Raw genomic sequence first — 25,085 nt, 5'->3', positions numbered from 1 at the left:
TCCATTCGCTCGTCTGCTGATGGAACATTTTCATAAACGGTTACTTCACGCGGGACCGACTCTGATGCTAAACACGTGCAGACAACGCTTCTGGATTACAAGTGGCCGAAATCTCGCCCGGAAGGTATTTAAACAGTGCCACAACTGCTTCCGCGCCCGACCATCGTCGTCAGCAACTATAATGGCTGACCTGCCGGGTGTCCGAGTAACACCGGCCCCTCCTTTTTCGATCACCGGTGTTGACTACTGTGGTCCAGTGTTCCTGAAAGGTGGCCACCGACGGGCGGCGCCCGTGAAGGCATACGTCGCCATATTTGTATGCTTCACCACCCGTGCCGTACACATCGAGCTGGTGTCAAACCTGACAACGGAAGCATTTATAGCAGCATTACGACGGTTTGTGTCTCGTCGTGGTTTGCCATTGGTGTTACACTCGGACAACGCGACGAACTTCAAGGGAGCAGCAAACAAGCTGAACGAGTTGTACAAGCTGTTGCGTACAACTGAGCACCAGCAGAGCATTCAAGCTTGGACACTAGAACGCAAAATTTCATGGAAGTTCATCCCACCAAGAGCTCCTCACTTCGGTGGACTGTGGGAAGCCGCCGTCAAAACCATGAAGTACCACCTAGTGCGCGTTTTAGGAACGACATCACTTTCGTATGAGGACATGTCTACGCTGCTGGACGAGATAGAATGCTGTGTCAACTCCCGACCTATAACATCGATGTCAGATGACCCACACGATATGACAGCCCTCACTCCTGGACATTTCCTGGTTGGAACGAACCTACAGCTTGTTCCGGACCACTGCTTGCTGTATGAAGCCGAAAACCGGTTGAACCACTGGCGTCATGTTCAACAACTTCGCCAGCACTTTTGGAACCGTTGGCAGAAGGAGTATTTACAACAACTGCAGGCGCGTTCTAAATGGACAAAGGATGGTACAACCACAGTAACGCCAGGAACGTTAGTTATAATCAAGGAAGATAATGTGCCTTCGGCGTTTTGGCCATTAGCACGTGTAACCGAGGAGCATCCTGGAAAGGATGGCAAAGCGCGTGTCTTTACATTGCGTACAAGTAAGGGAACTACAGTTACTAGACCATTGGTAAAGCTTTGTGTATTACCAAAGGCAAAAAATTAAAATTATTCAATTTTGAGGTGGCAGAATGTACGATATTGCGACGCCTAAAGGTAGACTACAGCCACAGAACTCTACAAGGTTCTGAACAGTTAGGAATTTTTGAATTTAACGAAACCCTACAGGTACCGGTTTATTGATAACCTGATGTTCAAAAATAACGGTTAATTGATAACAGTCTCACCGGTCTTAGACATCGCTATCACAACATTTGTGACGTAACTAAAGGCGTTCAGAAAACCAAATATATGCAACTTGAGAAACAACTGGTGTTTTTGTTAGGCTCTGTCCCCAACATACCTAGCAGTGTAATCCACAGAAAGTCCCTGGCGGGTAGCGATCTGTGGACACTACACTTGCGTTCTCCGGTACCGTTGGACAAACCCAGAATTTTTGGATCCGTTTCCTCTTCTCACTATCCTCCTTTTCTAACAAGTTCCGGAGTAGACCGTACCCTTGTTGACCTTGATGGTTATGATAATTTGAAATCTATGTAACAAAATATGATCAGATTTGAAAAAGGACATTAAATATCTAAAACAAACATGAAAAAAATTTTTTAAAACCGTCAAGAAAAAAGTTTTTCCTAGCCTAGATTCGAACTCCGATCCTCCGGAACAACACTCATGAACTTTGCCCCCTAGACTATTGATGAAAGAAAATTTCCGCGTGATATCACAGCTTTTAATATGTCTGTAGGCAATCTGAATGTCACATTTTTCCTCCCCGAGCTTCGCCGGGGCTTCGAGCTAGTCCTATATAATAATTTTCCTTCCGAGGGTCGACCATGGCCCAACAAACACGCGCGCGAAAAGTAACCCTTATGCGATCGATGCCTGATTCAATGTCGCTACTAATTCAAAATCAGAAAAATGGGCCCGCTAAGCAAAACCGACCTTGCTGTGCGTAATTGTTGGAATTTTGTGCTGTTAGTGTGTGTAAGAGTGAGAGAAAGAAATAGAGAAAGGAACGAGGTAGAAATAGGAAACGAGAAAGAGAGAGATAGATAGATAGAGAGAGAGAGAGAGAGAGAGAGAGAGAGAGAGAGAGAGAGATAGAGAGAGAGAGAGAGAGAGATATGGGAGATGGGAGATGGGAGATGGGAGATGGGAGATGGGAGATGGGAGATGGGAGATGGGAGGTGGGAGGTGGTAAGGGACAAAGAGTGGGAAACAAAGAAAGAGCGGGATGAAAAGCGGGAGAGAGATACAGATAGAGCGAAAGAGAGAAAGATAGAGAGAGAGAAAGAGAGAGAGAGAGAGAGAGAGAGAGAGAGAGAGAGGAAGAGAGTGGAGATAAGAAAGATTGAAAGAGAACGAAGATGAGAGAGAGAAAAAGGTAAAGAGAGCAAAATTTAGAGAGCGAGAGAGAATGAGAGAGAGATTGGTAAAAGAAAGAGAGAGACAGAAAATGAGCGGCATAGGACGGTGTGTCTGAGCTGACTTAGCGATTATGTGAGAAGGAGTGAGAACATACAGGATTAGCTTACAACGCATACAGTTGATTCGAACTCACATCTCTATGCATGTGTTAACGGATCTACCACTACAAGAAAACAAAACCAGAACGTGAGAAATGGGGATCGCTATCCGCGGCAGAGCATACGAAGGCCCAATCCGAGACTGCAGTTGTGCGAGCAGGTAACTTTACCTTCCGCGAAACGAACAAGGCAAGAAAAGGGAGATAGTTCCTTCCGCGAAACACAGAAGATGGGGAATAGCAAGCGGCAGAGTTTGCAGGCCATCCAGCCGATACTGCGCCTTTTATGAATCATCACACACATGGAAGAATTCTCCATTACAAACGAAAGACAGAAAAAATCGATGGGGGGAATAGTGAACCACAGAACGTGCAGCGTATGCGGTACTGATGGCACAGGGAGAGAAGGATGTGCCCCGCATCGCATCGCAATAATATGGATTATCATGCGTAGCAGGAGTGTTATGCTTAGTTTACACGGGACGCAAAAGCCTGATAAAACACGAGCAAATGTCAGTTTTGCTGTCTTTTTTTTTTTCGTTTCGTGTCGCCGCTACTATTCGTGAGCCGATCCAAATGAAAGCGCATTCAGTGATGATTTGAGTGCTTAACTGTAAAACAATAGCATAGAGGTAATGTGTCCACCGAAATCTTATCAACAAACATTGAACATCATCACAAACAACTATTTTCCATCCGCTTGCAATCAATACCAGGTGCACACATTTTTGCCTACTCCTTTTTTAAACTCGACGACCGAAAAACAAATTTGCGCAGATTTTGACAACTGACCAACTAACTGGCAACATTCTACCGTTTGCAAAGTTTGCTTCATGTCCGACCCACACTTTAAAAAGTGGCGTAACCACAGAACATGCGTAGGCTTGCATGTACTGCGTAGCACAGAAACTGGTACAATATGCTGTAACTCGGTTTAAGTACATGTCTTTGAAAAACCTCCTGCTAACCGGGCTGTTTGATAAACACTTTTGGTTTGGTATTTGGTAACATTTTTCGATAAAACTGTAATTTTACATTTATATCGATGAGGGCTACAATCAAAGGGAGATATCCTGTGCGCCAAGATCAGGCTCTGGTCGAACAGGGAGACGGTCAGCTTACTTCGTATCTTATCGTTGGTCCCGCAATACGTATTTTGAACCCCCTTACCGTTCTGCAATTGCCGATACAATTGAAATCATAACGGGACGACATGGAACCATCAAAAGGGCGGTAGGGGAACCAGAGACTGCCGACGGGCCAGGTACCTGGCCTAAAAAACCTAGTGTTATAATAAAATTGAAAATCAAGCTCCTAATGAAACTCCAAACATCCCATCTCATTCAATGGTACCACTGCAGAATGTGCCAATTAGGACAGCATCTGAATAGCTAAACTTACGTGAGCATCTTGCTCATGATATTTATTGGAATTAATATTATAACATATTGTAAACTTGTACAGTACGTTCTGGAAATCAGAATAGAATACGTACCGAATCACTAAATTTCCCGGGATCACTAGTGCTTCAAAGGCATACCATGATGGCTTGTATACCTGATTTGGAGCTAAAAAATAATTTGTGTATTTTTGTATAAACAGACTCCACATTAACATAAAGCAGTCCAGATGTAGTACTTACACGATCCAGAGCTGGTAGACCGCTTCATTTTCAGATGATTTTGCCTATATTGTGCCCTTAAATTCGTCCATGTTTGCTTTAATTCGTCGATTCCGACGCTAACGTTTTCAGCTATTCGCAGCCAGGCATCTTCTTGTGCAACAGTGTTTTTGTATTTTGGCAACTTTTTGCACCATTAAACAGGGTATTTTTCTATTACGGAAATAATAGATAGGATTCTTTCTTCCATATCCTGCAAAAAAAAAAACAATACGTAAATTATACTGTTGGATACAAGTAGGGCACTGCGGCAATGGCGACTAGTTTTGCTCCTTACTGGCTTTTGGCTCCTTATTTCATTGAGACAGATTTTCTACTTGCGAGCATAGAAGATCTTCGGAAATCGAACAACGAATACTTGGTGTATAAGTTGAAAATGTCCTGATCGTTTCATATACATTGGATCAGTTCGACAGATATCTCTAATTTTTTTCGTTTGACATTAGGCTTTGAAATATATTAGTTTCATTCCGCGAAAAACGAAGTATCTTTGTAGTGTATCGTATCATTGGAGGAGGGTATTTTTCTTGATTCGTGGAGGGATTCTCTAGTAGTGCCAATTCCTAAAGTGTCAGGAGCCACCAATGCGGAGGAGTCCGTTTAACATGCTTCATATACTTGAAAAGGTGTTGGAACTTGTTATCAATCAACAACTTGTCCAGTATCTTTTGACTGGAAGTACTTGCTGGTGGAGAAACAGTCGGGTTATAGAGAAGGACCTTCTTGTGAATTTGCTCTGAACCTGTTATTAGTTATGTGGAAGGAGTTAATGGAGCGAAAACAACCGATTGTTGCAGTGTTCTTGGATTAGAAATGGGCGTTTGAAATGATATCGCGACCTTTGTTATTAGAAACAATCACCTTTGGGGTTCCACAGGGAAGTGTTCTTGGCCCAGTGTTGTTTATCTAATATACAAAAGTCACCGTTGTTTGTATATATATATGTATATACGAGGGCTGACAATAAAGTAAGGTCTCCAACGCTGCAACTTTGCCGGATCACGCGCTAGGCGAAATCTGGCAACACCGCCGTGTTCCTTGCCGCCGTGGGTGAGGTTCCCCGACCGCTCAGTCTTGGCTGAGCAGCCGTCAACGATGGAGGTACCCCTCGCGTCAGCGTCCAAGTGCGAATTGCGTTCTGTAATACGTTTTTTGAGTGCGAAAAAGGTGACACCTATTGAAATCCATCGTCAACTAGTTGAAGTTTACGGGGAAAAGTGTATGGACATAAAAAACGTGCGTAAGTGGAGCCGCGAGTTCAATTCCGGGCGCACTAATGTTCACGACGAGGAGAGAAGTGGCCGACCGTCGGTCTCGGATGCGGTTGTTCAAGCAGTGGAGGCAGAAATGCTCAAAAACCGCCGTGCGACAATTAGGGACTTGGAAGAGAAGCTTGGACGAGTGTGTACAACTTGCAGTATCACAAAGTTTCTGCCCCATGGGTGCCGAAACAGCTGACCACATGAAGCGGCGCGTGGAATGTGCGACCAAAGTTGTGGCCCGTTTTGAAGAGGAAGGCGATGATTTTTTGGAAGGGTTTGTTACGGGGGATGAAACGTGGGCTCATCGCTACACACCCGTAACAAAGGAGTCGTCCAAACAATGGCGCCATAACGATTCTCCGAAACCCAAAAAGTTTAAGGCGACACTGTCAGCCGGCAAGGTGATGGCTACGGTGTTTTGGGATCGCCACGGGGTATTGTTGGTGGATTTCATGCCAAGGGGAACCACTATCAATGCAGCAAGGTACTGTGAGACCCTGGAAGAGCTTCGTCGTGCCATTTCACCACGACAACGCGCGCCCGCTCACAGCCAACGTTACCCTTAACCTGCTCAAGAAATTTGGCTGGGACATCATCGATCACCCTCCCTATAGTCCCGACGTGGCCCCAAGTGACTACCACATGTTCCCCGCCCTGAAAAAACATCTCGGAGGGAAGAAGTTTGAAAGTGACGCGGAGGTTCAGAAAGAGGTCAACACCTGGCTGCGCGAGGCGGACGGAGAGTGGTATTCTGCCGGCATAGACAAGGTCATCGTGCGGATGCGCAAGGTGTTGGAAAAAATGGCGATTATGTAGAAAAGTAGCCAAGACCTTGGCCTTTCCAACGGTGTATCGCTTTTGGTAAATAAATGTCATTTTCTATGAAAAAATAAATTGGAGACCTTACTTTATTGTCATCTCTCGTAGTAAAAGAAAACTGTACTTTAAATCGATCGTTTTGTTGATCAAAAAGTTCAGGATTGCCTACATTCCTCATTAAGTATTGTGTAATCGAGACAAGTTTATAACGATTCAGAAAAATAAATAGGTTATGACAAAGAGTCACGGTTACAAAAATGAACATTGGCCGAAGGCTTAAGTTTGACGATCGTTCTAGTCGGAGGTCGGTTGCAGAAGGGAATCCGCCTCGTGGTTTTATTTGACACATGTCATAATCTAAGGTGCTTAAGACTAAGGTATGATATACATAAGGTAGTTACATTAGAGGTATATATAAATTCACGGTGATTAATTATGGGAGTTTACAGCTCGGCTACCCTGACCCTCAAATTGCCCTCAATTTGAAATACAATTCAATCGCATGAATCCTCATCGCTGGAATCCTCAGTATGGTCAGATACATTCGATTCTGCCCACTTCTTAAGCTTATTGGCCTCAAGAACCCCATCGTAGGGTATCTGCGTATTCGTACTGCTCTCAATATCTCTAACGGCAAACTGGTCAATTGACAAAACTTTATGAACAACATAAGGCCCCTTAAATCTGGCTACACACCACCATAAGGTCCCTTAAATATTTCTTATTGGGAAGAGAGCTATCTACATTCCGTATGGCTACGTAATCACCAACCTGATACGTGGGGGCAGACTTATGATGCTTCCGAAAATACTCCTCGTTTACAAGTTGTGACCTAATGATGTTGTCCGAGGCCTCGTCCCGTATACGCGCCAAGTCCCGTTCGTTAGCCCGATGGTGAGAATTCAAATATTCGGTTAATTCGTCCGTATAAGGGATATCTTCTTGCTCGATGCCGAAGAGGAGAACAGATGGAGGGAACCCCGTACTAGCGTTTGCTTAAGATGGGTCGGAGAACACGATTCACTCTCTCAACCTGTACATTAGCCTGGGGCGAGGCAGTTGCATTAAGGACGTGAATAACGTCATAAGACTCTAAAAACTTCTTAAATTCCCGAGAGGTAAAACAGGTGCCACGATCACTAATAATCCGCCGTCCGCTTTTGAGTGGACCTGGGTGCATCACCTCTCTCCTAGGAACGGAACGTTCCAGATAGGTGCTTCACGGACCTCGCAACACTATCTTCCTGTTCTCGTTCATTCCAAACGCAAACTTCAATGGAACAAGACGTGAGCTAAATTGTGTAAAAGATGCCTCGTAGTCGAGGTGTGCAGTACTTGGTGGATTTGATAGAAAACCCTCTTGTGATTTCATACTTTTGCTTTCTTATTCCTTCCACAGCAAACAGGCCATCACGCAACACTCCTCCCAGCGGTTCCAACCCCCCAGCTTCACCACGCAGGATTGTGTTAATGTCGGCCTTATGCGATTTGTGCAATAGTCCTCTCAATCAGCCATCATGCCCTTCTTGCAATCGAGACGGATTCACACATTGTGGGATTTTTTTCATACAGATTCCGGTAAGTACTTAATAAATAACCATAAATAACGCTAACTTGTGAAAATACCACATCATTTTCGTTTTTAGACTCGTGGCATTGACTTTGCCCTGCATCTCGTTTGCTTTACAGGCATTCTCGCCTAATAAATGTAATAATATAATAATGGAACCATTATTATCAATAAACATGATGATTATCAACCGACGCAAGTTCGTTCGTGAACCAGAATCGCAAGTTCGTTTCGCGTGGTGGAATTGTTTTAGTTGATCCGAAATTGATGTATAGAGAAAGAAACAAAACGCAAGCATGTAATAGTGCGTCGGGATGCGGGAGAGGGCCGGTAAAACGAAACCTATGTAGAGTGAGGTAATTCGCCTACGTATTCTGGAAAATTCATGGTCTAAAAGAAAACTAGACGCAAGACTACAAAAAAGACTAGACAGAGAGATAAAACATCAAACACACACACATCCATATAAGGGCATTTGAAAAATCATCCATATCCATACATCCATATAAGGGCATTTGAAAAAAAAACCCTCGTGAAGAGTGAGCCCTACATATGCTGTGAAACCGTGGTCTTTTAGTAAAGACCAGACAGAGAGACAAAATGCAGATGCGAAACCCTTTGTAACAGCCATGCCGCGCGCAACGATTTGCGATCCGCTGCCATGTACAGGGTGTGCGGGCTAAATTTGACACCTGGCCTTTGGGTTTATATCTCAGGGTTGAGTTGACGTATCGAAATGATTGATATGTCATACGATTTTCATATGGAGTTTCCCGTCGTGCGATTGCCGCTGTGTCTAGCCGTCGCTTAAGATGCGCCTGACAATCTATGTTATCTATAATGTTGTGAAGTCTCAGATCTGAGGGATTGCTTACAGCTACAGGATTCCCTCAGTAATCTATGTCTCTGGTGCGACTGGAATCTACTAAATCTACAGTGAGCCCAAGAAGTATTCGTCTAGACGAATATTTGTTGGAAAGACCCGATTTAAAAGCCTAGTAGGCACACAAAAAAAATCTAAAGGTCAGATCGAGTGTGGTAATGGCCAAGGCACTATCATTGTTTGATAAAAATAAAAAAATAGAAAAACTTAACAGTAAAATAAATTACAAACTAAAAAGTTGATATTTTGCTAGCGCAAAAAGTATTCGTCTAGTTGGAAGTTGACCGGCTTCCTGTGGGCTTCTCTGAATCTAATTGATGGCGCATCACGCAAGTGACATGATTTTTCAATTTGAGTGAAATCTAGCTTACCACGGTCTGGAATTAACGTGTTAAGCGCTCTCTTAGTCCTGTGGAACTGACAGTCTTTTTTGAAGGGAAACCAGGTTATTATGGCCGACAGTACATCCCGTTTCTTAAAATAATATGGTCAGTTCACGTTATTGAAACCTTTTGTTTAGGAGGTATCGAGAAATGAACAAAAATTCGGCAAAAGGCTTTGTTTTACCACTCTTTTAACATTGTTTTCTATCGCCAAGGAATGTTTGAACATACAAGCACTGCTCACTACTCACTTATCGAATTATCGACTTAACGGAATGCAGTGCAAATGGACGTAGCGCTTAATGTGTTAATTCGGAATGTCCAGTTAGTTCACATCATAGGTCAAAAAACGTCAGAGATAACCATTGAAGAGAAAAATTAATCGTTCGATTGCATAATGCATGCAAGTCTACCAACGAGCTAGCATAACTTGTGGCCAGTTCTTGTTTCAAAACTCAATCGGTAAAATATCGATTCTCCAACTCAAAAACATTCGATAATAACCAACGAAAAGGTCGGCCACGAGCTTTAACCACATAAAAAATGCAAGTCTGAGATGCAAACAAATAATCTTGTTCCAACGGTGAAATATGGTGAAAGTTCCTTAATGGTTTGAAGGTGAATGAGTGCAACAGGAGCGGTTTGATTGCACTTCATTGATGGGGTAATGGATCACAAAACCTACGTTCAAATTTTGAAAAACAGTTGTATAAAAAGCGCTGAGAAGTTAGGATTTCAAGGAAGATTCCTATTCCAACAAGATAACGAGCCTAAACACACAGTCGTAAATACCAAGTTGGGGCTTCGTTATAATGTCCCAAAACAACTCCATTCGCTTTCCACAGAGTCCAGATGAACCCGATAGAACATCGATGGAAGATTTTAGATGATTTCCTTCGAAAACGGACAACCTCTAACAAGGATGAGTTGAAAGGCTCCTTCCAAGCAGAATGGGACCGAATACCGCCTACCGTCTTGATAAATTTGGTCAATTCCATGCCACGTTTCCAATATTAAATCCTTACACAGTAAGCTGGTTGCCTCGAAAATAGGACAACAATCCGAGGTAGACTAATACTTTTTGCGTTCATCATAATTCTTTTTTTTGTAATAAAGCGCCATGGCCACCAGTGTTGTTAAATTGTACTAGTAAATTTTATTGATATATACGAATTGACCAATCCTCTACCGACCATGGCCGTTTAAACGCATGTTTTGAGCCTACATCGCTCCAAAATATGGGGTTTTCAAGAAATTTTCGTCTAGACGAATACTTTTTCGCCTCACTGTATGTGTCGAGAAGTGTTGCATTGTGCCGTTTTATTGGATAAAAAAGCCTCTTTTATACAGTTACCAATTTTATATATGTTAGCTTAGTTCGCTCTAGTCTAGAATTCAATAGTGTATTTTGGTTCCCGCACTTTAAATATTGACACGATAGAATTGAAAGAGCTTACTACGCCTTACATGTTTCTGATAACGCTAATACTTTCAAGATGCGCCTGATAATGGACCCAAATTTTGTATAAGAAGGACAAGTTATATAGTTTCTTAACAGTGACCGGCAGGAAAAAGTGCCCACTTCGAATTTTGTTGATTTTAGCTCAATATTTTTTTCTCAATCTAACTAAATATTCTGCAAGTATTTTTCGTATATTGATTTACATATTTCGTATAAGATCCACTAATGAGTAAGCGAAAACAAACATATTTTGATTTTGAGAAAAAAAATTATAAAAAAAAGTATCTAAAAAAACAGTGACAAGAAAATTGCTATGAGTATTGTCCATGGTTCTTCTGCTAAAGTCCTCAGTATCCAGATACTTCGATGTATTTTACCGAAAAGATTTGAAATTTTTGACCTCGAACTACCTGAGGAACTTGGTTGTGGTTAGTTGGTTTGATATGAACTATACGAATAAACATAATTATACTGTATGGGGTTTTATAAACACTTATTGCAAAGACCATAACACAACTCGTCTCTGTTAGTGACTACATATAGGTTGTCTTTTCACGAGCGTATTACAAAAGTAAGTTTGTCTATATGAGCTACACTGGTAATGGAATCTAAAATAATATTTTCCCTGTATAGTTATTTTCCCAATAGAGTTATAATCAAAATATAATTCCCTCATGTTCTTACTGTTATGTACGGCTGCAGGACCTCCAATAATGCTTCACAAACCTCCGGAACAATATGTGATATTGACTGCTTTGAAACCTAATTTAGTAATATACATTTAAGATAAGCATACATTTAGCACAAAATACAATAAAATGCAATACAAGAACAACCAGAAAATTGTCGATACTTACACGAAATAAGTATTGTAGACTCGTATACGATTCGCCTGTTGCAAGGAACCTTAAATATGCGAAGAGCAGTGACGGCAAGTGAGCAGTTGCTCATAACATTGTGTAGTTTCGACTAATTTTTTCGTGGATAGCAGCGAGCAGCCAGTCGAAGTCATCTCTTGTCATCCGTAAAAAATTTTGATCGTAGTTTCCGCAACCTCTTCTAGCACGTTGACTGCCAAGCCTTTTTGAGCGCATTTAACCGTCAGGCCAAGAAAATCACTTCAGAGAGGGAGCCGCTTACTCATATGTATTTGTGGGAAGCGCTTCGCTCATTGATAACATTCTCACATGCTTTGCGATATTATTCGCTATTTTAATATTTTATTAGTTTATAAATTATTATACTTTTATCATATACGAAGTAACAGAATGGAATGTAAAAAAAGTTACTACATACTGTGCAAGTTGCCTGAACCAATCACTGATGTGGTTAATTTGTTTCAACATTGTACACAAGAATTAATTTTATAATAAACTAAATAACGAATGAGTTTTGTGAACTAATCAAAGTTATTTATTTATTCAATGCAAACCATTTTGCGCATATAACACAGTACCAACAGTAGCACGTTCATGGTATTAGTGTCTTTCGCACGTGAGAGAGCAAGCAGTTTCGCTGTCATCCAAAAAGTGGGTGACATGGCCTGGAGAGAAATGTTGCTGTCACCCAAAATTGGGTGACATGGCAGTCAAAGTGCTAGTATGTCGCCCAATAGCCGTGTAGCATGCCTATGCTATACGGCTGAAAATCAACCACCACAGAAGTACCGCGTTTTTGCTGAGCGTGAAAAGCACAATGAACTCTCCGTTTCATAATCAAATGTTATGAACTAAGTATCAAAAACAACAAAATCAGGTGACACCGCCTCAAAACAAACAAAACCCACCCCCATAAAACCTCAACTCAGAAACAACCGCAAAACACCCAAAACTGCAATCTAGGAAAATTGATAGATCGACGCACCCAGCGATACCGCGCAAACAAGTTGCGACACGATCGTGCGCGAGCATTGCACATAAGTAATATGACCCACGGCAAGCCGGTGCATGAAAAACAGGAAACCAACGGGTTCGGGCATTTGAGCTAAGTAAACATGACCCACTTCGGGCCGGATGTTATGAAACAGGCAAGGAACGATGCGCGCAAAAACGTTTGCGCGATCGACGTCAATAACCTAACCAAAAACACCAAAATTATCCAACCAGCATTTATAGAATCGATAAACATAACCCTAGTGCCACAAGCTTCGGGTCGAGGTAGGAAATCACTGGGCAAGAGCGAGATGGTGATAGCCTTGTCTCTTTTACACCAACGCAGCAATTCCCCTGTCCCGCCACCGCCAGAAATCTCTGGCCACCGCGCCCATCTGGTGCCGCGGCAGCCGATACGAACTGAAAAATCGAGGTTTGTGATTGGCTAGCCGAACCCTCATGTGTGAAGACATCAAAGTGCGCATGCGCATTGCAATACGATACGAAGTTTAAATGCCCTGCGCGATCGGGTCTTCGAAGACCCAGCGCGAGCGATCGAAAACCCAGCGCGAGCAATCGTAGACCAGTCGAATACCCAGCGCGGTCGAATACGGACGTACGGGTACCCGTACGGGTATACCCAGCGCGGTCGAATACGTACGTACGGGTACCCGTACGGGTATACCCAGCGCGAGCGGTCATTCATGCATACGTACGCAGCGCAAGCGATCGCTAAATGAAGAGCAAAAACCGAAACGCGGTGGCCATATGAATTCGCTCCGCGAGAGGTTTAAATGGCTAGAGCGGGTTGAGCGTATACCGATGCATTCCCATACAGTCCATACAAACGGCTACGCAGTAGATATATATTGGGCCTTTAGTACACCGTTCTCAACAAAGAGCGACGGTCTTGCGGTAGGTGCGCAGAGACCGGAGTGGAAACAACGCGGTTCAAGTCCGCGTAAACAGCTCGAGACATGAGAATGTGTAGAAGGAAGAGAAGAGAAAAAGAGCGCCGGGCCCCGAAAGGGGCCTCCATTTTTCGTTTTTGCCGCGGCAACTTCGGTTTTGCTTCGGTTTAGGTGTCGCGATAAATCTGAAAACGAAGTAAAAGTCACCATGCGTACTAAGCGCGTTTTACAAAGCGCGGTGGCGCTCGGGTTATGCAGCGAAAGCCGAAAATTATGCAGCGAAAGCCGCAGCCGAGGTTCAAAAGATTGCCATTTGGATTGTCATGTGCGCCCGAAATTTTTCAGCGTGAAATGGAGAAGATTGTCCGGAACTACAGAAACGTTCTAGTATACTTGGACGACATTTTTATATTTGCCAAAACGCTAGGAGAACTAAGCGAGTTGGAGAAAGAGGTTAGGGAAGTAATCCACCATAACGGGCTAACGGTAAATGAAGAGAAATCGTGCCATGGGCAAGAAAAAACTAGATTTTTTAGGATTTACATTAGACGGAGAGGGTATATTGCCCATGAGGGAGAAACTGTCAGCCATTCATAAAATTGAGAGGCCAAAGGATACAGCAGAGCTAAGGAGTTTCCGGGGGAGGAAACCGTTACGAGATCTAGTAAAAAGCGACGGATTTAAATGGGAAGAGATTCATCAAAGGACATTTGAAGAACTGAAAAAGGTGACTGAGGAAGACTTGATTAAGCGAGGATATTTCAATGAGTCCGATAAAATTATATTATACACGGATGCCTCGCCTTGGGGTCTAGGAGCGGTTTTAGCCCAGGAAGACTCTAATACAAAAGAAGCTCGTATGCGCTTCTAAAGGCTTGCCAGATGCTGCAAGTCGCTACCCACAGTTACATAGAGAAGCGCTAGCGATAGTATGGGCTATGGAACGGTTTGTGTTTTATCTGTTAGGGAGAAAATTTCTCTTGCGATCGGACAGCGAGGCATTGAAGTTTATGATAAAGCCGTCAAAATGTAAGGATGTAGAGAAGAGGATTATGTCAAGGGCGGAAGGATGGTTTCTTCGTTTGGAACATTACCAATTGGATTTTGAACACGTTGCGGGACACAAAAACATAGCAGATGCTGCATCGAGGCTTTATCTCAGCCAGCCAAAATGAACGCAATTCACCCGCATACACCCATAAAACGAAGTATCTATAAGAATTGCTATAGCAGTTGCACTAGCCTTTGCTATACACATCCGGTGTTCATGAAAATTCATCGAGAATTCATTCCAGCAAAACATGAACCCTGCTTCCCCCTTGGTGGCCCTAACTCTTCTCTCGCACTAACGCCGCCGCATGGTCTTCATGCTAGCTATCTGCATGCTCCTCGCTGTGTCTGCGCTCCTGGTAGTTCCTTTTCGTTTGGGTCTTCAGATGTTCGTGGCTGGAGTCGAACACTAACCGGCGGCCATCGGTGAATACTGAAAGTATGATACACGATACACGCGTGGCCAAAGCCCGCGCCTGGATTGCATGGATTGTAATCGACTTTTTATCTACACGAGTGCTCACGCCCAAAACGTTTAAAAGTCTTTACTATCACCGGAGTTGTTGGACAAGAGTTGGTGCGTGATGGATGCGCTAGTGCCCCATCAGTTGGTTTGGTAAAAAAAATTATGGTCGGTTTTGAAATTCTTAATTTATTGTAACATATTTTTGACGGGGCCCGAGTATACTAGAGCTAGCTTGACTTAACATTATAACGGCAAGACAAACATGTTCGCCATGTCAATCAACTTAATTTTGTTCATAAAGCATTGCCTAACATTTCTACTTGATGTCGTTAAAAACATACAGCGAGTTACACCAAATATGCTAGCAATTATCAGCTACAGCGGGGACTCTTGCAAAGCATGAACCGGATTTAGCCACTCCGCACCATGAACACTTTGTTTAAGCTTATCTTAATCTGCACTTTTGGTAATTGCGCCTGCGTGTATGCTTGGTACAGCACACCACCACCCTTTAAGAATAATTTTACTATAGAGAGAATAGATATTGGAAAATTATTCTCCTGTCTGTTTAATAATTCGGTTCTTGTGAACTGTTGTAGTTTTTCTTGTAACGCAATGTTCTATTGTACAATTTGTTTCGTGTATCTGTCTAACTATGAATGGTCCAATGTATAATGGATCTAATTTTTTTCTATTTTCGTTTGTCAGATAAACTTTATCGCCTATTTTGATTGAAATTGGATTAACGGTCTTATTTAAGGTGATTTGTCTTTTTTCTTTTTGTCTTATGAGGTTTTCTCTCGCAATTTTGTTAGACTTTTGGATTTTATACTTCATTTCGTTGTAATATTGTTCGATGTTATAGATTGGTTGAATGGTTGTTTCGTGTAGTTCTTGGGGTAGATTTGCTTTTCTTCCAAATACTAATTCAAATGGTGTGTAATTTGTATCTGTATGCGGAGTAGTATTGTAAACAAAAGAATAAAACTTAATCCAATTGTCCCAATCATCGTGATGTTCGTTTGAAAATGTCCTTAAATATTCATTTAAGCATCTATGGATTCTTTCTAAACTACCAATTGTTTGTGGATGATATGCGGTTCCAAATGTTTGTTTGAATTTGAGGATTTCTGCAATTTTATTTAGAATTTCGTTATTGTATTCGAGTCCTTGATCCGATTTGAGTTCCATGAAATTTCCATAAATAAGAATGAAATTTTCTATTAACGCTTTGGCTATTGAATTTGCTTCTTTGTTCGGAATTGGGATGATAACTACATACTTTGTTAAATCACATTGTATTGTTACTGCATATCTATTGTTATGATTAGTTTTTGGTAACGGTCCTACAGTATCTATCGAGATTACACTAAAAGGTTTTGAGGGTGTTGTCGTCACAACAGTTTCCTCTTTTGTATGCCGCTTGGTCTTGTTTAGCTGGCATTCTTGGCATTGCCTGACATAATTTTTAATGTCTTCCCAACTGGCGAATTTTGTCTCGTTATCATATCGTTACCATCTCGTTTGTTAATTTTCGATCTCCATAACGAGACAAAGTGTTGCACCAAAAAAGGGGGTGGGGTGCAACATTCAATCGGTTATTTTGTGGTGGTGTTAGTGCCAAACAGAGGTTACGAATGTGTGCGTGCTATTTCACCATAATGGCACGCACACAACTATATAATCCATTTCGGATGTCAAATGATACGGAGAACACGGTGTTGTATTCTGCTCGAGCCGCCAACGCGGAAATTTTTATTTTTCGTCGAATTCCTCCGCTTCTTCTACATTCTGCTCTCCCAAGGGCGGCTTCTTCCTCCGGTGTTATTTCTGTTGAACGAAACAAACCAAGGAATAGAATTAGTGAATCGCTGTTATAAATGGTTATGATTTTGCACTACCACTTTGTTTACTTACCGATTCTAAGATCCGGCCAACGCATTCGTGGACGATCGAACTCCCCATCCGTTTCCCGGACCAGATCGCACATGAGCTGACACTGTTCCCGACTTGTTGATGGATCCTATTAGTTTCCGTTTAGACGTCATGAACATTTAAAATTCAACACACTCTTGAAGGAACAACACTTTACACTTTTTCACTCGACTGTTCTAGCGCTGGATGTTTCGAAGACTGAAAACTTCATCGCGTCGCGATTGACAGTTGGTGCGTGATGGCATTCATACAGACGACCTTTTTTATTCTCTACATGATTGACCGACATAAAGTGCACCAACACACATTCGGGTTGCTGTGCAGTGTGGGAATGCTACACGATCGGCTCCGCTATTGTAATGTGTCAGACTGAAAGGGAAGATGTGAAAGGGCAGATGTGACTTCTCCCCTAGCACACCGATTCATCATTAGAACGAGAAGGAAGACAAAGTGTGCAAGAGAAAGCTGACAGTTCTGGACTCGCGGGGGTAGGAATCTGTGGAAACGGGGCAATGTTGCATGTCGCCGTCAGTTGGGTTGTTTCATATTTGGCCATTTATAATATTCTCTTATTTTGAGGTACAACCTATGTTGTCCTATATGTCCTCCTAGGAAATTCTTATGATGCGATTCTAGTATCGTCATCTTTTCATCCTGCTTTAATATAATCTTGGGCGCCTTGAACAGTATAATTTCTGACCCCAAAAAGGGCTCAACAAGCGATTTCCTTTATGGTCTGCAGGGAATAATATTCGAATAATTTGTCATCAATTGACATTGCTAGCTTATCTCGTTTCATTTCCTTTAGTAAGTCACAGATTTTCAGAAAAGCAAACTCTAGTGTTTGATTTCCGTTTTCATCCGACTTTAGTGGAATGTCGACAAATCCCAATACTTTGTTATAGTTGTTGTTACATAACTCAAGCTTGATTTTGTTTTCGTATGTCTTTGTTCGTAATTTCAACAGTTTATTAACCTCTGACGGGTTTTCAGTTTGCCATACTATAGGATGGCCAGTCCTTAGTACGTCATTTTGATCTTCATTATGCAATGTTTTATGCTTCTGCTTGGTCATTGCTCTTGTATTTACAACAAGCACTTCCTTTGTCAATGGTGTAATATTTTTCAATTCTTCTGAGTTCACTATCATTCGTGAAAGAGCGTCTGCTCCAACATTCGTTTTACCCTTTACATATTGTATGTCGAAGTCAAATTCTTCTAGATCTAGTCTCATGCGTGTGTGCTTAGATGTTGGGTTCTTCATTTGAAAAAGATAAACTAATGGTCTATGGTCTGTTCGAACGGTAAATCTTTGACCGTAAAGATATGGTTTAAAATGGTTAATTGCCCAATGAATGGCTGTTAGCTCTTTTTCAATAACTGATTTTGCCTTTTCTCCTGGCGTGAAACTTTTACTTGCGTAAGCGACTGGTAAGTCATTTCCTTCTATTATTTGTGAAAGAATGGCTCCACATGCTACGTCGGAAGCATCAGTAGTTACAATGAATTTTTGTGAAAAGTCTGGGTATTTTAGTATAGTAGGGGATAACAAATGTTTTTTCAATGAGTCAAATGCTAGTTGGCATTCCTTTGTCCATTGAAACTTTACACCTTTCTTCAGAAGGTTATTCAATGGCTTAGCGATATTTGCAAAATTATTTACAAACTTTCTATAATAGTTACAAAATGCTACAAATCGTCTTACTTCATCAGCGTTATTGGGAACTGGAAAGTCCCTTAGCTTCTGGAACTTAGATTCGTCTGGGTAAATTCCTTCGCTCGTTATCTTATGTCCTAAATATGTTACTTCTGTTCTAAAGAAACTACATTTATCTGGATTTAACTTAAGATTGTATTTTCTTAGCCTATCAAAAACTTTAACTAGGTTACTGATATGATGCCGTGCACTGCATCCAGTAACGATTATATCATCTATATATACAAATGCTAGTTCAGGTGTCAACCCGGCCATGGCTATTGCCATCATTCGCTGAAAGCTATTTGGACATATATTTAGTCCAAAAGGCATACGCGTAAATTGATAGTGGCCAGTCGAGGTTGAAAACGCTGTGAACTTTCTTGAGTCATTTTCGAGAGGGATCTGATGGAAGCCTGACATCAAGTCTAAAGTACTAAAGTACTTGGCTCTTCCTAATTGATCCAGAATTGTGTCAATCCGGGGTAAAGGAAACTTGTCTGGTAAGATTTTCTTATTTAATTGTCGAAAATCTACCACTAGCCTCCACTTCTTATCAGCATTGTCCGATTTCTTTGGTACCAAAAGAATTGGAGAGTTGTAAGAAGATATCGAATGTTCAATAATGTTGCTTTGCAACATCTTATCTACTTGTTTGTTTATCTCTTCTGTTTGCGAGTGGATTTGTTTATAATTGGGTATATATGATGGTATGTTGTCTTTCAATCGAATTTCTTGCTTGTAGAAATTATTGGTAGTGATTGGGTCGTCATTTATGCAAAATATATCAGAGTATTTGTAAATAATTTGTTCCAAATCCTTTCTTGCAAACTGTGGTACATTTTCTATTTTAATTTTTCTGCAAATATTTGATGCTCTATTTGTATTGGTATTTGTTTGCAAGGAACATTTTAAAATGTTGTACTCTCTGAGTAATTTTGTCTCTGGTAAGATTAAGTTGTGAGGGATAAACACATTTTCCTCCGTAGTGTTTACAAGTTTGATAAATTGGTTTTCTTTTGATACTACCTACTACTACTACTACTACTACTACTGATACTACTGATACTGTCTGTTATGGACTGCTGTTGCTTGTCTAAAAAAATATTTTCTGTCGGAGGTGTTAGATAATTGACTCTTCCTTGGGAAATTTGTGCCTGTAGGCTTTCATTCTGTTTCCAGTATTGGTCATTTTGCTGTTCCTCTTGTGTTATATACACTCGATTGGAATTTTGTCTCCAATTTCCCGATGAGTTTTGATGGTTTCCTTGAGGTTCATATCGATTTGTTTGGTTAGGTCCGTTATTATTATTACGATTATTATTTTGATATCTTGGTTGCTGGTAATTGTTGTTGGGTGGGTTAAAGGGTGGGAATCTAGTTTGATTCCGGTTGTGGTATCTATTATAGTTTTGTGGTCGTTTGTTCCATTGGTTTTGATTTGGGTTAAATTTATTAAACCTTGGACCATGGTTGCGTTTATTGTAATTGTTATTATTGTACCAATCGTTTCTATTTCTTGATTGGTTTGAGCGCGTAGCAAACACTTCTGCTGAGTTCTTGCTGTCAGTTTCATTTTCGAGAATCTTCTGAGTTGCAGAAGATACAGTTGTAAAATTTCCAGCCTTCAGCAAAATTCTGGTTTCAGGATTGGTTACTTTTTGTATTAAAGTGTCAATTCCGAGTTTTACGACCATTTTGCTTGCAACAGTTTCAGGAATTTGTTCTTCAACATAAAGTTCCTTCAACTTCGTTGTAAGTATTTCAACTTCCTCACACATTTTCTGTGTGTCATGATTTTTGACCGCTTTAATTGTTGCGATTACTTTATCGGGGTTTGTCTTTTCTTGGCATCGTTCTTTGATGTTATGCAATAATGCAGTAAAAGAATCAGTAACGGCTGGTAAGCCGATTCTTGCCTTTCCTGTCAATCTTGTTCTCAAGAACTTGATCAACATTGTTTCGTCACAATTTGTATTAAGGTCTTTTACTAACTGAGCAGCATCTAAAAAGGTTGCTAAGTTTGCTGCAGACCCGTCGTAAATCTGAACTAATGACGTTGCTGTCTTAATATCAAACGTAGCCATTTTGATTTTAATTCGCTTCTGTAGCTTGATCAGATTAATAATTATTATTGCGATTGTTTTCAAGGAGATTAATTTTGAACCTTCAAGCTTGACATTTAAAATGGTTCGTATTTCTGCTACTAATTGTCTAGCGATTTTCAACGTAAATTTCTGGTTTTCTTCCTCTAGTTCCTCTGATAACGTTAAGATGTCGTTATATATTGTCTTACAGTTAAGTAATTTATTTATCAAAGTTATCTGTCTATATTTACGGTTTGGAGCTTTCTTTAAGTTACCAATGATATTCTTTAATTTATGTATTAATAAATCAATTGCATCCATCCGAATTGAAGCAATTTAAATAGACTTGCGTTAACGAAGTATCTAATAGTTTTAAAACGTTCATAATCTGGAATATTTCTCAGACCTCATACGCAGATAAAGGGCTTTGTCTAATATTTCAAGACTTTCTTTTCCAAAGTGTCAATTGTTAAAATTGCATATTCCTCAATGACTTTATCCGCAAATTCTTATAATAATTCTCGCAATTATTAGTTTAAGGTTAGTATATAATGTGTTAGTTTTTTTTTAACTCCGTATGCTGCTAAAGGCGATGTCTTCGATGTACATACTGCTAGGGGCGATGTCATCATTGCTTAGTTGTGCTTGCTGCTAGGGGCGATGTCCTCATTGCCGAATAACTAGTTGCCAGCATCGCGTAGTTTTCTTTCTAGACATCTGATGCTATGGTTTGATTGTTGTCATAATTTTCTCGTTGCTTACTTGTCGAAGTTCGGACTCACATATTCATTTGTAACTCATTTTCAAAGGTTCGTTTTTTTGTCGTAGGTTATGTTTATGTTGTTTCTTGTTTCTCACTGCGCGGATATGCATCACCTGTTTAGCGCATGCTGCCTGGAGTCCTATTTCACTGCGCGTGCCACTTGGAGTTTCTTGCGGTAAGGTTATGTCGCTATGCTCACTTTTCGTGGCGTGTGCTGCTGGGAGTCTTATTTCACTGCGCGTAACACTTGGTTGGTGGCGGATTTGTTTTGGTTTTATTCGTGTCTCATTACCTTATCATTGGGGTAATTTTCACAATCACTATCGTTGTCTTCTTCCATCCCTTCGTTGAAACGATTAAGAATCCTCTTTCAGCTCGGCGTATGCTTGCGGGAATAGTCGACGGCAAATGTTAAGCAGGGTGTCGAATGCTTTTGGGCCACGTCTGGTGATTTTTTCAAAAAGCATTTTGTGTCTGGTTTGTCCATCTGACTCGATGCACTCAATTCTTAACACCATGTCACGCGAAAGCGTATTTTGTTCCACACACTCGTTACACAATTGTTCATAGTTCGTACAATAGATCAATGTATCGATGCGGGAAAGTATTGCCTGTCTATGTTTGTTTTCCATCGTAAAATTCCATTTGAAGCCACTTTTTAATTTTCCAATTCCATTTCACTTGCGTGTCCACTTCCGTTGTTTTACACTCTAGCGTTTTGGTCCACCATTGCTCGTATTGTCTGTTTTCCTCAGTATAGCTTTATAGGCTTTCCACAAGCCGAACAACAGCTGTAGTACACATATTACGATCAGTATCCATAACTTCCAATCATGTTGCTGGTGCGCCTCTGTGTGATATTCCAGTGTATTCATAACGTTAACTTGGGCATCTCCAGTTATTCTTGGTTTGTGACTTGACATGCACATTTTTACTAAGCATGCGGAATAAACTTCCAACTTTCCTAATTCTGTACGTATTATGCACTCGTCCATTTGGTTTTTGCTTTTAGCTTTTCATGGTCTTGTTGTCTTTTTATTTTGTTAGTTTTATACCATGCTTGTTGTATGTTTAGTGCTTCGTACTATTCATTTTCTCCATCCTCCAGCATTGCTTAATACTTGCACGTCCTTTTTGTCACTCATGACTGCAGATTATGGTCACGGTCGCCATGTAATATTATAATATATCTACGCGTGAACTTCCGGCATCACGGTTGCCCTGATATATTATATATTTTCTTCCTCTCCTATTTCTTATGATAATATATCTACACGTGAACTTTCGGCATCACGGTTGCCTTGATATATTTCATATTCTTCTTCACATCACTTTCTTATGATAATATGTCTACACGTGAACTTCCGGCATCACGGTTGCCTTGGCATATTATCTATCTCCTTCTAACACTTCGAATTAGCAGCCTCACTGCTGACTGTAGAATGCCCTTTACTCGTGGTGGAATTTACTGATCACAATGCACCTGTAAGAAACCCATCTTAATAATTGAGAGGGTAATTTCAGGACTAACGCACAAGGCAAATCTTGACAACAATATAGAAACAATCATGGAAATGCAGAAGAGAATAATAGACCAGATGATGTCTAATGCACCCCCAGCTTTCGGATCTATGAACATTTCTTCCACGGTACTTGAAAAAAAGAAAGATCCAGTCCCATCTAGTTCTCTAAATGTCAGAGACAGTTCGGACCCGTAAGTCCGAAATCTCTCTAACCGCACCTGTCAGATGAAAAGGGAACGAGGAAACTTATAAATACGGTGGGAAAGCGGGAAAACCACACACTCTGTTACAAACATCGGGAAATAAAATAGTAAAATTTTGGTTTCGTGCGAACGAAACGATTCCTAAAATTTCTTTTCTTCGCCCCGTCGAAAGTGTTTGTAACAAAGGTCATTACCCCAGATGACCCAGGCAAAGATGATAAAGATTCAAACAAGGTTGTAAAATTCTCATCTTCTCTGTTTAGGGAAAGCTTTAAGTAGGACATTATTATCAGTATAATCATATCTTCTCTAGTTAACTCGTATACTTTGTCTATATTGACACGAGTTTGAACTTCCATATTATTCTATTGACCTTCTTGTTTATCTCTGACATTGGTTTGAAGTTGAGTGACTTATACAAAAACCCGCCTGGTCAACAATTCAAATATATTTTGATTAGGTGAAAGAAACTTTTTAAAATGTACTTAGTTCGTGTGTTAATCACTCCTCTGATCGTAGTAAGAGTTTTTGGTTTGATAGCTTATGACTGCAAGACTCAAACTCTAAATATGACATCAATTTCCCTCATAAATACTCCAGAATGCATTGAACACCACCCCAATATAACCTATGAAACAGCGCAAGTAGTGATCACTCAATCTTCAAATACAGGGAAAGGGAAATTTAAACACTGTTTAATTGAGGTGGATAATATATTGACAAGGTGTGGAAAAACAATAGATACATCGTATGAATCAGGATTCTTTTCTGAGTTCATAAAAATCTCGAACAGTCAGTGCACAGATGCAGTGTTTCAGGGGAAGTTAGCTCTCAGATATAGATCTTTTTTTCTAGATGCTGACGTCGGATCTGTTGGATCAATTAGTTTTGAAAGTCATGGCTCAATTCATCAGGGATCATGTTCCCCGGGCTCCTCTCTTCTTATTAATAATGTATGGTATCATCGCCCTATCATTTCCTCGAAATTGGCATACTTCCTGGGCCAAGGAGAAATGCAGATTTCCTTTGATAATGACTTAATTTCGTTGCCGAACGAAGAAACATGCAAGTATTCAACCGGGAAGTGTTTCACTCCAAATTATGGAAACATATTTTGGGAGTTGGATAAGCCTAGATGTGAGGATGATAGGAAGATACTAGTCTACTCAGGCGAGGGTTTATTGGTGAAAGATGAAGACAATGATGAGACATATATCCAAGTTAACCATGATGGATATGATTTCCAGATTTTACTAACAAAAAACAAGTTGTCCATTTGTGGTGTTGCGTCTTTTAGAACTGAACACCCCAACCTATTTGCGACAATAATGGATCCTCACAGCGCTAGTTTCTCCGTAACTGAGAAAGGAAACCCTCAAGAACTAAGTCTTATGAATTACCTCAACAGCAAGTTAATATACACAATGAGACACACTCGTCGAGAAGTCAATAGATTATTCGTTATATTTTCTAAAGATCGATGCGAAACTAGAAATAGCATTATAAAGAATATGATGTCGATTGCAGTTTTATCACCTATGGAGTTTGCCTATACTTATGGTAATCAAGTCTCAGTTGAGCAGAAGTCTCAGTTCAATAGAAGTCTCAGTTGAGCAGAAGTCTCAGTTGAGCAGAAGTCTCAGTTCACGACGCTCAGTTCCGCAGAAACCTCGACATAGTGAAATCTCAGTTTAGAACTGAGCTCAGGCTCAGTTCCATCCCGGTTCGAGGATGGAGTTACAGACAGTAAAGAAGTTATAGTGAAAAATAGACCAAGGCACAGTTCGATCAGTTTAGGCAACTATAAGAAACGAAACCACACTTGTGTTTTATTTCGGGACAAAGTCTCGAAAAGGAGGAAAGATGGGTTTCTTACAGGTGCATTGTGATCAGTGAA

At 40.8% G+C, this 25,085-nt stretch overlaps 1 protein-coding gene across 1 annotated transcript; it reads left to right on the top strand.

The window, feature by feature from the left end:
• The first annotated feature begins 181 nt into the window (after positions 1-181).
• LOC131293747 (uncharacterized) lies at positions 182-24,801 on the top strand. Its single transcript, XM_058321813.1, has 3 exons — positions 182-1,082; positions 23,708-24,633; positions 24,697-24,801. The coding sequence occupies exons 1-3, from the start codon at positions 182-184 to the stop codon at positions 24,799-24,801; spliced, it is 1,932 nt and encodes a 643-aa protein (XP_058177796.1).
• The last annotated feature ends 284 nt before the right edge of the window (positions 24,802-25,085 follow it).

Source organism: Anopheles ziemanni, chromosome 2, assembly GCF_943734765.1.
Source record: "Anopheles ziemanni chromosome 2, idAnoZiCoDA_A2_x.2, whole genome shotgun sequence".
In the NCBI taxonomy this organism is placed as follows: domain Eukaryota; kingdom Metazoa; phylum Arthropoda; class Insecta; order Diptera; family Culicidae; genus Anopheles; species Anopheles ziemanni.
The sequence above is the reverse complement of the archived record's forward strand: the minus strand, read 5'-3'. Positions and strand labels throughout refer to the sequence as shown.

Bases quoted from the DNA above. Each gene is read 5' to 3' on its own strand.
- LOC131293747 (XM_058321813.1), top strand. From the start codon at position 182: ATGGCTGACCTGCCGGGTGTCCGAGTAACACCGGCCCCTCCTTTTTCG. The intron at 1,083-23,707 runs GTAAGGGAACTA...CTCTGATCGTAG, and splicing joins TGTCTTTACATTGCGTACAA to TAAGAGTTTTTGGTTTGATA. The intron at 24,634-24,696 runs GTCAATAGATTA...AGCATTATAAAG, and splicing joins TGAGACACACTCGTCGAGAA to AATATGATGTCGATTGCAGT.